Below are 17,233 nucleotides of genomic sequence, written 5' to 3'. Positions count from 1 at the left end.
TGGGCCTTCAAATAAAGTTTACTTATAGAGCCCAATTATTTTGATGCGAGATTGACATTTATAGTGATACTTTTTTGGCGAAGGCGCCGCCTCCTGTATACGTCCATTCTCCGCCGCTGACACGACGGCGCCACCATAGACAAACAGTGGCGCGGCCTTCTTCCACGGCACATTGCGGAGGAAGGAGACTGGAAAGGAAATGTCTTTTGTATTCTTCGCATGCTGAACTCGGAGACGGAAACCGATGCTTCAAGGTCGGTGGGAGACACGAGAAGACTTTCCCATCATTTTTCGGTCTCGATTGTTCTATTTAAGGAAGGTGGAATCACAGTAGACAACGAAAATACAGCGCGATGATCTTTACATATCATTTCGGTAAATATAATAAAAAGAAATCGATGACCGAAGACGAGAGCCAGCGAAAAAGGCGCATCTTTTCAGTTTCTTGTTAATAATAGGTGCCAGTTTAGAGAGAGAAATGGGGATCGATTGGTTCGGCTTGTGGCCTTCGCTTTGTGTTTTGGTGGCGAAGAAAGGGAAGATTGTGCGACAGAGGAGGAGGAGCGGCGGGATCTGAGGCAAGAGGCGGTCGTTGTCGTCATCAATGGCGGTCTCCTGGTTCTCCGCCGTCAGGATTACCCTCCTCGTGCTCCTCGCTGTTGCTACCGCTGCCGCCTTCTTTACGCTTCCTGTCGAAAAGGTAACCTTTTTACCCGTGCTCTCTAATATTAAAGTCGTGTTATTGATTGATTCTTCGTGTTTAATGGTCTGAATGCTCTGTGATTCGAACATTTGTGTCTCGTCGTTCTCAATTCATTATTTTTTGGCAGACTTTGGATGGCCAAATATATTTTCAAAAACTGTTCCTCTCAAGATTGCGATGGTATTTAGAAACTAGCTCACTCCATCACAGTATTTAACAGTTCTCCAGCAACAACAATCCAATAAGTATCTTTGGTAGTCAGGAACAGTCCTGAAACTAATTCGGGGAAGAAATTCTTTTGCCTATAGATTGAATTTAGTATCAAGCACGAACAAGGTCTTGAGAACAGTTTTAAGAGTCGGAATAAGATTAGCACTACCATTTCCTTTCTTAAGTTTGACATTACCTGTTGATCTCATATTAATTAACCAATACCCTATGAAGGATTCATATCTAAACGCCTTTCGATTTACATGACAATTTTGGTCCAAACTAAACTTCATCATGTTAATCTAAAAAAGACTGAGATTTTCTGAAAGGTCTTTACATGTATTGAACCAAACAGCTGTGCGGAAGGACTGGAAGATGAGTTTGTTGGCGTTGATAGAACAATTTGATTAGATGATGAAGTTCTTTGATATTTCATTCTTGATCTTGTTTGGATTGCATGCCATGCTACACAAAATACATCTCCATCACCGATGCTGAAACCTTATTTGTAGATACATATTTTTCCTGTGCTGAAACATCCAAGCAGATCAACCTTATGATACTTGACTAAGAATTTAAAATTATTTGAAGTTGCCAATTCTAAGATGCTTTTTTTACTCAGTAGGCATAATATTACCTCTGCTTTTCTATGCACATTTTGGCATTATGGAAACCACAATGCAATATTTTACTCTAGACCATGTTCATCTCTGCAATCCATTAACGTCTGTAATTAATTATGCCTCCAGATTCTGAGGGAGTTCTTGGTCTGGATAAAGCAGAATCTTGGTCTATGGGGACCTGCTATGTTGTAAGTCCACTAGTATTTAGCATTGACTCCTTGATTTCTTTTTTGTTTCAACCTTTTCGTTCTTTAGCCCACATTTTTAACTAGCACAATCCTCAGTGACTAAAGTCTACAAGTTTTACATAAATATTCTATCTTCCTAAGTATATCTTGTCAAATTACAACAAAGTTTTTCATGTATAGAATGGAGAATGGAGCAGTTGTGTATGTCACATTTTTTTTTTTTTTTTTGCATTCACTTGGCATGGTGGCAGGCGTGAAATATTTTTGAAGATGGTATTCATATGTCTGAATAAATGGTAAAATGGGAGAGACAGATGATCTGGACACATTCTAAAACATCCAATAGTTTCTATAGTTAGGAGATTTGACTCAATTAGAGTGGAAGGTGTAGGGGGTGGAGGGAGGCTAAGGAAATTATAGTTAAAGTAACAAAAAATAAACAGTTGACTTAATTTGAATATTGTTAGTTATATAGCCACGGATTTCGCTCAACTGAGATAAATAGGTTTTGATGATATGAGGAGGAGGATTCACGTGGAATGTGGTTCAAAAATCCCTCTTTGCATGACATCATTGTTTGAATATTTTGATAGCAGGTTGAGCATATTATTTGTTTTTTTTGTTCCCCTTTCATTCTCCTCAGCACACATGAATAAGTGGTGCTCAAGCTGTTATTTTGTCAAGTTGAAACAAAGATTAGAAAAGGACCATAAAGAAACGAACATGATTGGAAAGAGAAGAACTAGGGAAAGAGAAAAAAGAAGCAAGAGCCGGGTATGTGATGGAGGTTCACTAACCATATCAATGCCTAGACATATTGCAACTGGACCTTGCATAAGAGGGAATAAGAAAAAGTAGGAAAAGAGAAGAAGAGGCAGGATCCAGGATGTGAGAGAGACTCATTAACTATATAAATTCCTGGGCATATTAGACCAGGTTTGGGAGAGAACAAGAGAGATATGCTCTATAGAAGAGGATCAAGAGATGATGATGTCAGACTTGACAACTCTGTAATTTTGGTCTTTTCAGAATCTAAAAATTAAACAATTTGTTGATAAAACTGACCTTAGATAGAGTTAAGAGAGCATGATTGTGTTTAGCAGAGATGACGATCACCCAGTAGACTTATTGTTTCCCAAGGATTGGCATATGGATAATGATCCTGCTGCCCTCTTTAACCAGGATGGGTTTGAGGAATCTAAGTTGTTCACTAGGTGTTGAAAGCATGGATATGCTCTTCGTTATGGTGCAAGCACATTAATTGTTTGTATTGGAGCATTTGTTTGCATAGGTTGGGAGTGAAGCATTGCAAGACAATTTTGTTATTACAGCATTAATAGGATAATTGCAAGTGCATACCTTGGTTTTTGTGCCTTCCTCTTTTTCTTTAATAATCGCACATATTCTTTTGCTTGACATGCTGTTGATAATTTGATTTTCTTTTGTGAAATTTCTATTTGATGTCATTCTCAACATTCTTTATCCTTAACACTGAACTTTTTAAATTTCTGTAAGCAGGGCCGTTGCTTATATTCCTTTAACTATACTTGCTGTTCCAGCTGCAGTACTTAGTGTAAGCATAGAGTTCTCTTGATGATGTAAAAGTCTAGCTTAGATTTGTTAATTTTTGTTATAGTACATGTTCATTTGTTCATGAGTCTCCAAGTCTCTGCACCTCTAATGTAGCTAAATAATTTTCTATATGTTCATTATTTACTCTTTTCTTTGGTAGGTACTTAACGAGAAAAACATTTATGGTGACTTTTGTTTTGTTTAGCTAGCATTGAATCTTGTTGGTGAGTGATGATAAAAAAATAATCGATTTCTCATTTGCAGCTTGGTGGTGGATATCTATTTGGGTTGCCGATAGGCTTTCTTGCTGATTCAATTGGAGGAACACTTGGTTCTGTGGCTGCATTTTTGCTTGGTAGAACTGTAAGTTTCCTTAGTTGCTGTTGAGATGTGCAGAAGTAATTTTGCTTTGCATTTAGGCTACGTTTGGTAGGCCGTAATCTGCCTTGTAATGTAATCCTGATTACATTACAAGGCAGATTATTTTGTTTGTTTCACTTTTAAACTTGTAATGTAATGTAATCTAGATTATAAAATGTAGTGAAGTTTTGTAATCTGGATTACAAAGCAAATGCTATGTAATCCGATTACATTACGAGGTCATCGTCCCACCAAAATTTAAATACCGAATATACCCTTAGTCCACCGTCGCCCCCCGACCCCCACCGCCGCCGACCGCCGCCGACCGCCGGTCGCCGACCGCCGCCACCTGCCGCCGACCGCCTCCGCCGGTCGCCGGAGGTCACCGTCCACCAAATTTAAATACCGATATACCCTTAGCCCACCGTCGGCCGCTGCCCCCACCGCCGCCGACCGCCGACCGCCGGCCGTCCGTCGACCGGTCGGCGGCCGGCGGGCGGCGGCGATGGTCGGCGGCGGCGACGGCCGATAGCTGCCGCAAGCTCCGGCAGAAGTGCGGCGACCGTCAGTAGAGGTCATAGGACATTTTTGTCATTTTGTAATAATACAAATTACATTCCTGATAAAAAATAATAGATACCAAACAAAAGAATGTAATCATCCTTGTAATCAAATATTACATACATTACATTTCCAAACGTAGTAATGTAATCAAGATTACATTACATTACATTACATTTCAAATTTGATTACATTACAAGCTAGATTACATTACACCCAACCAAACGTGGCCGTAATCTGCCTTGTAATGTAATGCAGATTATTTTGTTTGTTTCACTTTTAAACTTGTAATGTAATGTAATCTAGATTACAAAATGTAGTGAAGTTTTGTAATCTGGATTACAAAGCAAATGCTATGTAATCCGATTACATTACGAGGTCATCGTTCCACCAAAATTTAAATACCGAATATACCCTTAGTCCACCGTCGCCCCCCGACCCCCACCGCCGCCGCCGGCCGCCGACCGTCGTCGCCGGCCGCCGACCGTCGTCGCCGGCCGCCGACCGTCGTCGCCGGCCGCCGACCGTCGTCGCCAGTCAGATTGGCCCCTGCCAGGGCGGCCGTGGTCGTGCCGTCATAGACCTTGCTGACCGTGCCAACCAGCGCGCCGCTCAGACGCTTCCGATCGATCGTCCCCGCTGCATCGACCTTGACGATGGTGTAGTTGCCGCCGCCATTGCCGTCATTGATCGTCCAGCCATCGGCCACCTGCAACAGACGGCTGCCGGCATGGCGGCTGTCGAAGCGCTGGGTCGCGTTGACGGTATCGCCGCCAACCAGCCCGGAGCGGCCGACCGCCGACCGGTCGGCGACCGGCGGTCAGCAATGGTCGGCGGCGGCGGTCGGCGGGCGGTGGCGATGGTCGGCGGCGGCGACGGCCGATAGCTGCCGCAAGCTCCGGCAGAAGTGCGGCGACCGTTAGTAGAGGTCATAGGACATTTTTGTCATTTTGTAATAATACAAATTACATTCCTGATAAAAAATAATAGATACCAAACAAAAGAATGTAATAATCCTTGTAATCAAATATTACATACATTACATTTCCAAATGTAGTAATGTAATCAAGATTACATTATATTACATTACAAATTTGATTACATTACAAGCTATATTACATTACACCCAACCAAACGTAGCCTTAGTGATAATCTAATTGGAGGTTCCAATTGAATGGTTTAGAGGTCTCAAGGTCCACCAAGTCATTGATTGTCTCACTATTTTCTAAAGAAAACCCAATTATATATATATATATATATATCAAACCATTTTTGCATAAGTAGAGTCTGCATGGAATTGAATCTCAGATCTAAACTTTGTTTCGATGGACTAAAAACCATTCAAACTGCATGACTTGTTCAGTGAAGTTGCTATTTACTAATTACCAGTATTTACTCTGATACTAGGAGCCTTGGTGCAATAGTAAAGTTGTTGTCATGTGACCAAAGGGTCACGAGTTCGAATCCTGGAAGCAATCACTTGCAAAAAAATAGGGTAAGGCTGCGTACAATGGATCCTTCCCCGGGACCCCGTATGGCGAGAGCTTCGTGAACCGGACTGCCCTTTTTTTTTTTTACTCTGATAATGGAGACTTTTCTACCTGCCTTGGAAACATTGGAGGTTTGATAATTTGGAGTTACAGCCTAGGTCATAGTAACAATGATGCTATCTTAAGAAATATAACAAAGTGAGGAAAGAAGAGACAAGGTTTAAAGAGAATCCATGTTATTGTTCATGATGCCAACAGAAGATCCAATTAAAATTTAACATAGTTATCGGTTGCAAGTGGAAGGGGAACCAAAACAGGTTAGATGACAAATTCAGATGGATTAAGCTGCTCTTTTTTAGGATAGTGAGAGTTGAGGGAATTTAATTCGTTGATGCTAATCGTTGTTCTTATCATCCAGGACTACTTAGTGGTAGGTTTACTGCTCTCATGTACTAACTATGCTTGCAATGATGCGGTCTACATTTCTGAATTCCAATGCCTATTCCTACTTGCGAAGTTTTTAAATCTTAAAGTTAAATGGAAATTTTGATATTTCTTATATTACTATAAAGCACTGTTAAAACATCTCTTTTGATATCATTTCGCAGTTAGGAAGGCCCTACGTCATCTCCAAAATGAATGACTATCCTGATTTCCAAGCTGTTGCAGTAGCAATTGAGAGATCTGGCTTTAAGGTTTTATCCAAACTCTTAAAGAATTTTCCCATATATCTTAATTTATGTCATATATGATAGCTGTTGTTCCTTATATGATTATTATTCACTGATCAAAAACTTGCTAAATTGAGTGAAACATAACATCAGAGAATAAAGAAGGAAAAAAAATTGTACTTGTTTTTAATATGGAGAGAGAGAGAGAGAGAGAGTAGTTCTATGTTTGCAACGTAGTGCATTCATATAGGCTTTTCGATAGTAATGTATAAGAACCTATTTTTTTCTATGGATGAAACATTGCATATCCTCATTTCAACATATTGCTGATTCATATTGCCTTTATGATAAATGACAATAGTGTGAGTTGCTTAACAAGGATTTTAATCCGTGTCTTTTCTTCTCCAGATTGTGTTGCTACTTAGGCTGGCACCTTTGATTCCATTTTGCTTGTTGAATTACTTCCTATCTGTTACACCGATCGGCCTTGCAGAATACACAATGGCTTCTTGGCTAGGAATGATGGTATAATTATCCTACTAGAGCTTTTTGAACCCTCTGTTTTAATGGTGCAGAAACACCTGAACTAGTGACTTTCTGACAGTGCTGGCTATTTTGAGGCACTCATTCGCTCACATTGGAATTGAATTTTGTCTCGTTTAGACTTTCAAATTACTAGCTTGTTTACCCTTCTTTACTTTTATACATAGTTTTCTCTGAAATATTAAACAGTGTTTTGTTTTCCTTTTTTGACTTATTTGTAGCCAATTACTCTTGTCCTGGTGTATGTCGGTACTACTTTGGATGACCTAGCTGATGTTACACATGGATGGAGTGAGGCTTCAACTGCTCACTGGGTATGTTTATCGCTGTCTATCTCATTTGTCGATTATCATGAGTTAATTCCCATCCTGTTATTATCAGTATGCAATCTGACACGAAGTTGCAACTATGAAATATCACTTGTTTTGACAATCATTTTTTTTCATAACTACTCGGCATATAATGTTACTGTGGATACATTATCAAAATCTGGATTGGAAACAAAAAAAATAATAATAATAAAAATAAACATCCTTTTATATCGCAGATTGACATAATTGTTATTTGAGTTGCTTACATGCTAGCTTGAATCCACGTGTTAGTTTTCTTACAAGTGGTGAATACATATAAACAAACACATAAAAGGGCAGTCTGATACACAAAGCTCTCGCCAGTGCAGAGTTCCGGAGAAGGATCGGAACACATTGGGTCAATTGTACGCAGTCTTACCTTGTCTTTTTGCTAGAGGTTGTTTCCATGACTCAAACCCGTGACCTCAAGGTTCATGATAGCAAATAGTAATTTTACCACTACGCCAAGGCTCCCCTTCCTATAAACAAACACATAAGCGAGTTATTTATACATGCAGCCTTATTAAGTTATCTGGATTTCTTTCTGTTTTGTGACATCTTTTGGTTTGAAATGGATGCAGGGAACTATGGTAGCTGGATTAGTGATATCTGGTAAGCAACCTTTCTCAGCCATGCCTGTAGTATTATTTCACTGTTCGAGTGTTACGATGTAACTGTATCTATGACTACTGATCGACACTGAGTTCGCCTAGACCTACTGATCCACAGAGCTAGTGAATTTAACAATTCATTTGTCTTGGATACACTAGACTTGATTGGAGATTTTGCGTAGATAGTAATTGTTTCCTTAGGTTGCCCATTTTCAGACTGCTTAAGATGCTTTGTTTTCGCAAAATGTTTGTTGACGAGATTATCCAGTTTTTGTTCAATGCACCCTAATTGGAGTTTGATCGAGTCATTATTTATAGAGAGACTATTCCCTAATGAGAAGGGTTATCAAGTCGTGGTTTTCTGAAAATTTAACTTTTAATTTGAATTTTCAAGATCAATAATGTCATCTCAGACCAAGTGTTTTCTTTTTCCAGCCATCCTTATGGTCTGCGTGACAAGAGAAGCAAAGGCTGCTCTTCAAAAGGCTTTAGCTGAGAACTTAGAGGCTGAGGACATCCTCATCATGTCGCCATCGCCGTGGCTACCATCCTTGTTGCAACCTTCTTCAGATCTAAGGCAACCTCTTATGATCAAGATCGAGACTTGAGACATCGACAAGAAAATCAATTTCTTATTTCGATCTGTAAATCCCTTGCCACCAATTTTGTTGGTCATAGATTGTGGCTCTAAATTCCATTGTTTAGGTTCTTTTTTGTATAAATGTCATCTATAAATCAATATTGCATCAAGCTTTTTATTCTTCGTTTGATGAGAAATTTTAGAAAAGGTTTTTTTTTTTTTTAATATCATTTACGTGGTGTTGAGAAAGTTGAATGAGAAGAATCTTAATTGCATATAATATTTTTAAATAAAACTACATAGAACTCTAGAATTATCAAAAGTTATTATTTTTTTCATAAATTTTCAAACACAATATTTCATGTCTGGCCATTGCCATTACAAATTTTAAACTTCAAAAGAATTTTTTAAAAAGGTAAACTTATAGAGCAAAATGGATACTTCAAAGCCATTTCAGTCACAGCTCAAAAGAATCATGTTTTAAAAAAAAAAGAACAAAAAGAGTTTGGCATAAGAACAGCACCAAACAGTAGTGTCCCTGTACTTCACTACTACCCGAAGTTGAAATCCTATACAAAACACAAAACTTGGAAACTTGAAAGAATTCAAGGCTTCACCATCACAGACCCCTCGAGTTTTTTAGACTTCTCAAACCATCAGATCCATGTCCACAAACCTATACCTGCTAAAGTGCTTCACCTTGAACTTCCACTCCGCCTTGACAGGATCATAGGCAATGAATTCCGCCCCTTGCTCCTTCACCTTCCGCGCCAACATCTCCTTGTACCTTTCCACCCTTGGACCTTCTGTTAACTGCTCTCCTGTCTTCTTGTCAATGCATTTGATGTTGAGGAGTGTCACCTCTGCAGGCTTGTTCAGCCCTTGCCCGACCGGAGGCTTCTTGTCGTCATCATTGTAAACGATCACTTCACGGTTGTTGAATTGTACAATCGACTCCAGGTCGAGCACCCGGACATCGGTCTCCCCATAGAACTTGATGCTGCCGTAACCATGCCGGCCGACCACAAAATCTTTGACGCGCCTGCAAAAGCCTGGCTCTGCACGCTCTTTTGCAGCCAACTCCTGGATCCGAGGTATAGTATAGTAGTCATCTCGGCGGAGCTTGGGCATCAATGCTTCTATGCTTGGACCATGCTCATACACAATTGCAGCCTTGCCTGCCCTGTGTCCGGATATTTTCACATAAGAGTCTGTAGCTTTTTGCATATGATCATCATCAGTTGTGCCGTTCGCTTTATGTATAGCTTTAGAGGGTGATGCGGTTGGGCTAGAATGATCCCTCGTGTGTCCATTTTCAGTGACAGGTTCTGCATAATTTTCAATAACCACGGAATAAGAACCCAAAAACGATCTACTTCCAGGAATATTAGAGGAAAGCTCAACTGGACTACAAGAAATGCCAAATAGGAAATAAAAGTAGTTCACTATAAGTTGCCTTCAATTAAACTTTATTCCTCTAAATCTTTTATATCGAGTACATATGCAAAATCAATAGTTATCTTAACCGTTACATTCTCAAACAAAACTTATGTTCTAATGCTATCAATTAAAAGTAGTTCACTATCAGTTGCCTTCAGATAAACTTCATTCCTCTAAATCTTTTATATTGAGTACATATGAAAAATCAATAAATAGCTTAACCATTAAATTCTCAAATAAAACATATGTTCTAATGCAATCAATCTAGCGCGGATCTAAGAGTCACATGATAGTAATCTTGCAACTAACATAGTTTTCTATTTGGAATATTTTAGCAGCAATAATTCTAGAAACAATGAAATTATCTGTATTCAATTGAGACACAAGAAAAATTGCCAAAAAAAAGGTCATTTGGCAGGTCAAAATGCATCATGAATGGCGCAATATCCAGTAATTTATAAGAAACCTGAAAAGGACATTTCTGGTGCTGACTCAGTAATACGATCATGAAAATACTACTTAATACAAACTCTTAAAAGAAAGTTTACCATCATGATTACCTTCATCAAGTTCCTTATAAGCTGGAGCAGAAGGCATTCCTACAGCTTTACCAGAACAAAAGGCTATCAGGTATACTGATTAAGATAAATTTAATGAATTCTAAGTCAATAAAAATCATACACAAATATTTCCTTTTCTCTCTATATTCAAATTTTTGTGTCTATTAAATAAATAATGTTTTTGGTCGATCTTCTGGGGGCATACAACCAGATTCATTTTCAGAATAGTTTATTTCCAGGGAATAACTCATCAACTTGATCCCTATATATTTTGAACTCAGAACACGGATATCTCCATGCCTTGTACCTATGACCTCCTACTAAACTCTTCCAAACTTCAATAGCATATCATCGAAATCTATATTTTTACCTAAATACATTTTTGTTTAAGTTTATTTAACCTCATTACAACCAGTTCTTAGTTTTCCATGGCCATTGAGATGTTGATCATTTTCCAACACAATACAATAGAAAAAGAATTATCTTACCATTTTCATCAGCTGACTTTGTTCCATACTTGGAGATACTACCCTTTTCCAGAGTACTTCGAGGAGGCCATTCCTCAACTGGACGTATAACCAGAGCCCTAGGATTCTCTCTGGGAATGAAAAGTGCATCCGCCTTTGGTGTAGAAGGTGTTTCATCATCAGCGAAAAAGGGCAACTGCAGATGGAAAGATATAGCAAATGAGGTGTTACTATGGACGGTAACAGATTTTTTTGTAAATTATACTTCTCTAACTTGCAACCAAATTACCAAATAGCATGTTTCCCTCATTAATTTCTCACCTTTGGACCATCAGTTTTAGGGGAGTACTTCCTTGGAGGCAGTCTAATCCTTCTCTGAGAGGAAATTCGTGGAACTAGTAATGGTGAAGTCCTTGCAGGAATAGGCTTATCAGAAACCTGTTAACAGCAAAGAAAACCACAAGGGAACATGATAATGGTATTTCCAATCACAATTCATATCATATATATCTCATTTTGAAGAAAGTAGGACTTACCGGCATGCTCGAAATTCCATACTGAATTGAGGGGGTAGAGCCTACACGACCAATTGACATCTGAGGCATTGCCGGAAGTGTCCCAAAGGGGTTTGCAACAGGAACTGGTTGCATGACCACATTGGCCTGGCCAGCAGCACTGAACCATGGACATATAGGAGAGGCTACCAATTTAATAAATAAAGAAATGAAAACAAAAAACAGCCATTCTTATGAAGCCTCACATTCTAGCCTTCTATTAAATTTAAACTAAAATTCCAACAAGGGGCTGCCTAAGAGTTAAAGAAATTATGCCAGGCCCAGAACTTAAAGCAAGAGCATGAAAAACTATGATGTTGACAATCCTGTTCCTCGTTGACAAGATAATATCAGATTGACCTCCAAACACGGACTACAGAAGTGATAATGAAAATTATTTAGTCATTGAACAGTGAATAGTTTATCATATTTAATACTAAGAAGGAATGCAATAGGTGGTCTATTGTGGTAAAGTAGGCCACCTATTGCATTCCTTCTTAGTATTAAATATGATCATCTTGATTCACAACTAAGTGAGCAAAAATTTATTTCAAGTTGAATCACTTACAAAAACCATCAGACTAAGTTCTAACTCAATTGGTTCATTAACTTGCCAAAACATGATCCTGATCAAGAAGCTTCCTTAGTCAAAAACATTCCTTTTCATGGAGCATGAGATGCTTATTATTATATCACTGCAGTTAGTATGAATACAACGATTTTTGCCACAATCAGAGGTTATTGTTATTTCTTCAATGCAAATACATGCCTTGTGATACAAAAAAAAAAAAACATGAGAAGAACAACATCAAGGATGTGGAATGTGACAAAATAACTAGGATAATTGGTTAGTGCATTTAGTACCTTGTTTCTTTAATAAAACTAAGCTCAGTCGTCACATGGCAGGATGCTAAATTCACAGAATATTGCGAGGAACCAATAGCTCAAGCAGTAGCTTAGCAAAAATAGAAATAAAAAAATGCTTGCGGAAAAACACGATGACAAAGAAAAGGAACATACGGCTGTCCAAAGGTGCTTTGAGTGAAGATGTTGGGCATACCACCAAAGCCACCAGAAGAGGCTGAATTTTCAATGTGAAGAAACATGAATAATCAAGTCTGAGAAAATAATTATAAAAGCTAATAAGGGACAGGAAATTCATCAGACAAACCTGGTTGTGCCTGTCCAAAATTTGCAAATGAGAATGTGCTTGATGTCTGGAGTGCTGGAGCTGGTTGGAAGGGTGTCAGTGCTGAAGGCTGGGCAGATGAGCCATAATTATCATAAAAATGCACCTAAATAATAAAAATGAAATATGAATACATTAAGTAGGTGTTACATACAGTCATATTATATCCAACTGGAGTACTTGAAGGAAAGAGTGATGGAGTTGAACTGCTGAATAAACTCCCACCAAAACCAGTAGATGGAGTGCTAAATAGATTTGATCCAAAAGCAGAAGTGGTTCCACTAGTTGGCTGTCCAAAAGCAGTTGATGTTTGCCCAAAAGGTGAAGGTGAGGACTGGAACAGCCCAGAAGCTTGATTATTGCCAAATGCCAGGCCAGATCCAAAAGCAGAATTTGACCCTGCCAATGAATTGCCAAAGAGTGATGTAGAAGATCCAAAAGCAGGTGCAGCTGACCCACCAAAAAGTGAGGGTGATGAACTTGAACCAAATGTAGAACTGCTGGAAGCACCAAATATGGAAGCTGTAGAAGTTGAACCAAACGGACTTGATGAAGAAGCAGAGAATGGGGAGCTGAAAAGTGATGTAGATGTGGAACCAAAACCAGAAGAACCAAAACTTGGAGATTTAAGAGCAAAGGGATTCGCAGGTGTGGTAGAAGAAAAAGGGTTTGCAGAAGATTGACCAAATGTGCCTGTAGCACCAAAAGGACTGGGTTGAGATGGAGCCAAAAAATTTGTTGCTCCAGCAAGCTGTCCAGATTGATTGGATCCCCCTGATAGAATGATATTTCCATTAGTAGAAGCAGAAAATTTAATGTATGAGAAAAAGAAATAATAGAAAACAAAGCTGCAAGAAAGCTATGACAGGTAAAAATAGCATACACTATCTGAAACATACTTGAGAACATAGATCAATAGTTGAACAGGATAAACAATAAAGAGTACATTATAATAAGACACCAAAGTCCATAATATGATGTTATTCCTTTACTCAGGGACATCAGTAGGAAATATACATCCAACTCAAAGCAATACAGGATCGCTAAGATAAGGAACTATTCTTAATGTAAAAACACTTCTCCTGCCTTTTTAAATAGCACATGCAAATATAACATGTTCAACATAATTTTGGGGTTGTGAAATTCTTTTAAAAACAATTGATAAATTGAAAATGCAAGTTCCAAAGGATAAGATACTTAAGAAATGACCATGCAAGCACCCCTAACTAGTTGACATTTACCTTTATCACCACGTTGATAATCCTCCCATCTCAATTCCTCATGGCTCTTGTCTTTATACACAGGCATGGCACTTATGGATTCCAGCTTGCCAGCAGGCTGACTACTAGTGCCACCATCAGCTTCAGGTGTTGGGCTATATGATGCAACTCTTGTTCCTCCAGGTTGAGCCCCAAAAGCTGATTGTCCAAAACCTGGGCTACCAAAGGATGGTGTTGTTGCCTGAGCACCTGCAAGATATCAATATATGGACAGGAAAATAAAACCTTAGAAATATTATTAATGAAAAGCTCAACTAGCAGAAAGGCATGCAAAAAGTTCAAGAGCAACATATAGCCCTCCTAAGAGCACTACAATATATTAATATAGAAATATGAAAATCGATAAACAATATTTTGTCAAGAAAATAGATTCTGGAAAAAAAGTTAAAATAACTTACCAAATGGGGAACTCTGACCACCAAAAGGAGATGGTGATGCTCCAAAAGGTGTACTACCAAATGCAGATGTCGACTGACCAAATGCTGGGGTGGAACTAAAATTGAAAGGAGTATTTGATGTGCCAAAAGCAGAAACAGTTGGAGAGCTGAACGTGGGGGCACTAGATGCACCAAATGCTGGCGTACTTGAAGAACCATAAATGGAGGTGGTTGGAGTACCAAACGATGGTGTTGCTGTTGAGCCAAACGCTGGAGAACTTGAAACCCCAAAGGAAGTTCCTGTGGAACCAAAAAGGGACGTTGCTGCTGAACCAAATGCTGGTGTAGTTGTGGCACCAAATGCTGGAGTGCTTGTGGCACCAAATGCTGGGGTGCCTGTAGAGCCAAAAGCTGGAGTGGTAGTAGCACCAAATGCAGGTTGACTTGATTGACCAAATGGGGTTGTGGAACCAAAGAGGCCACTCCCAAATGCTGGTTGTGTTTGCTGAAACGTACTGCCAAATGGACTTGATTGGCTGGGAGATGAACCAAATGATCCAAAGGCTGGCTTCTGCCCAAACAAAGAAGATCCTACAAACAAGAAAATCCTTTCCGCATCAAGGAATTTCTCGAACTAACAAGACGACAACAATATAAAAACACATGGAAGCACCAAAAAAAACTATACAACAACAACAACCAAGCCTTATCCCACTAGGTGGGGTCGGCTATATGTATCATTTACGTCATTGAGCTCTATCTCTTACTATATCATCGTCTATATTTAAATAAATTTTATCTTGTTTTCTTGTTGTTAACCAAATCTTTTTTGATCTTCCTCTTCCTCGTTTGATATGCATGTTTGTCATAGTTTCACATCGCCTAATAAAGATATATCATGTTTGAGAAGTAGTGTTTAGTAACAAAGATATAAATTTGATAGTAATTGCAACACAAAACCATCATTATCACAGCATCTCATAAAAAGAATAATCAGAACATCAAATAAATGCAACTCTGTTATGCAGTAATAGTCCAAATCAGAAAATCTTCACAGTGAAACAAGATACAATAATTCTAACGAGATATTAAAATGTCATAAGAGTTTCGATTAGAATTTAAATTTCATGCAAAAAAGAATTAAGCACAATAATCATACAACTTGGAGATGCATGATCTAGTTCTCACTGGAGCTAGAATCCCATTCCATCCTCATCCATAATTGGACAAAACTATGATAAGTTTTGAATTCTAAAAACAAATTACGCTAATCAAAGCAACTGCTACAAGTTGAATCATAATATCCTAACCAATTGCAACAAAAGGGTGATTACCCCGTTCTCAAGTTATGTGAAGGGAGGTAAATCACGGATCAACTTATAGCCAACTGCCAACTGACTAAAAGGTGGGAGGAGCATAATATCCTAACCAAGCAACTACTATTAGTTGTATCATAATACCTTTTAAACAAAATGAATAAATTACTCCTTAATTGTATTGCAGAAATGATTTACATTATCCTTTCGATACTTGAGGGATACTAAAGCAGCATGTGAAAGAATGAGTCAAATTTAAAAAATGATAATACTTCAATTACAAATAAACACAAAATTAGCAAAAATTAATGGGATATGAAGTCCTTCTCCAGCTAATAACCAAACCATTTACTGCAATCTAACAATTAGCTACAATTAAGAGTGTACCACCGAATGAAGACGAAGCACTGCCAAATGCAGGAGTTGATGATGCCCCAAAGGCAGGCATGGAACTCCCAAAAGCCGGAGCTGATGAAGCACCAAAGGCAGGTGTTGATTGTTGTCCAAAGACACCAGTAGATGTGCCTCCAAAAATAGAACTCCCACTCTGGGTGCCAAAAGGACTCGGACTTCCAAAGGGTTTAGGCGCAAATGGATTACTAGCACTAGAGCTTGTTTGACCAAACATTGGCTGGGCACCAAACGGACTAGTTGAAGATTGACCAAAAGCTGCATATCCAATTAGGGAGGAGAATTACAAAAGAAAAAAAAAAAAGATGAACACAGAAATTCTGGAATAAGTGAAATAAAGCTCAAAGAAACATGATATCACTCGAGTCAAAAAAAAAAAAAAAGGCTTAAGGTCCAGAGAAGAGCATCAATCTTCTGCGTAAGTAAAAGCAAGAATCTAATTTCTAGTCAGTATACAAATCGAAGGATAAAAAAAAACCACTCATATTGTAAACAAACTAAAATCTTGCCGCCAAATAACACAAAATAAACATTAGCGGCCAACGACATACAACACTCCAAGGCTCAATGCCACGAAAGAACTAATATAGACATCATATCCCGCCCACTGAAACACCATGCGATAATCCCAAATCCGGGTAAATCAAAGACGTCAATTCTACAATAAAACAAGATCACCATCAGAAACCGTCAAAGCCCAAACAGAATACGCAGAGAAAATCCTATCAGCAAGCAACGAGGAGGCGAAGCATACGACTGCTGGAACCGAACATGTCCGCCGAGTGACAAGATCTCCCTGACAACCGGGATAACAATTAGGATTCCAGCAACAGCAACAGCGCGAGCGCAGCTTATAAAAATCGCCAAGAAATTGCTCGAGTCTTCAGTTTAGCTTGGGACCAACGCAGTAAGGATCAAGCGTCAGAGATCAATAATACCAGAGGAAAAAAAAAATCAAGGACCAAGACGAGCGAGGAACCGCGATCCGCTCCTCTCGCCCTCGCTCGATCGGATCATGAAACCAATATCTACGGGAAGTTTGCGGGCCAAGAGAGACGGGGAGTGGTGGGCTTTTTAGGGCATCCGAGCGTTATATGTCGAAGAGAGAGCGTGAGGAGAACGCGAAGCGCAACACGGCCACGTCAGTGTTGGAATCTCGCGGGCCAAGTGGATGTGA

At 39.0% G+C, this 17,233-nt stretch overlaps 2 protein-coding genes across 7 annotated transcripts; one reads left to right on the top strand and one right to left on the bottom strand.

Moving 5' to 3' along the window:
* Window positions 1-88: 88 nt before the first annotated feature.
* On the top strand, window positions 89-8,572 carry LOC121990500 (TVP38/TMEM64 family membrane protein slr0305-like). Its single transcript, XM_042544618.1, has 9 exons — window positions 89-700; window positions 1,663-1,724; window positions 3,243-3,297; window positions 3,561-3,659; window positions 6,316-6,402; window positions 6,787-6,903; window positions 7,143-7,235; window positions 7,853-7,883; window positions 8,318-8,572. Exons 1-9 carry the CDS (start codon window positions 605-607, stop codon window positions 8,488-8,490), a joined length of 813 nt encoding a protein of 270 aa, XP_042400552.1. The 5' UTR covers window positions 89-604; the 3' UTR covers window positions 8,491-8,572.
* Window positions 8,573-8,886: 314 nt separating this feature from the next.
* Window positions 8,887-17,117, bottom strand: LOC121988645 (nuclear pore complex protein NUP98A-like). Of its 6 annotated transcripts, none has more exons than XM_042542177.1 (12): window positions 16,811-17,117; window positions 16,033-16,314; window positions 14,351-14,920; window positions 13,914-14,141; window positions 12,827-13,446; window positions 12,655-12,742; window positions 12,504-12,564; window positions 11,466-11,604; window positions 11,251-11,367; window positions 10,951-11,125; window positions 10,451-10,507; window positions 8,887-9,790 (listed from the first exon to the last, which is right to left on the bottom strand). In XM_042542177.1, exons 1-12 carry the CDS (start codon window positions 16,827-16,829, stop codon window positions 9,111-9,113), a joined length of 3,036 nt encoding a protein of 1,011 aa, XP_042398111.1. In that variant the 5' UTR covers window positions 16,830-17,117; the 3' UTR covers window positions 8,887-9,110. The 6 variants fall into 6 exon arrangements, with proteins under 6 accessions (XP_042398111.1, XP_042398113.1, XP_042398112.1 ...); XM_042542179.1 differs by having other exon boundaries at window positions 10,463-10,507; XM_042542178.1 differs by having other exon boundaries at window positions 10,451-10,501.
* Between the last annotated feature and the right edge of the window lie 116 nt (window positions 17,118-17,233).

The sequence above is a fragment of the Zingiber officinale genome, chromosome 6B, assembly GCF_018446385.1.
Source record: "Zingiber officinale cultivar Zhangliang chromosome 6B, Zo_v1.1, whole genome shotgun sequence".
Lineage (NCBI taxonomy): Eukaryota > Viridiplantae > Streptophyta > Magnoliopsida > Zingiberales > Zingiberaceae > Zingiber > Zingiber officinale.
Note: the sequence above shows the minus strand (reverse complement) of the source record. Positions and strands in the feature narration are given on the sequence as shown.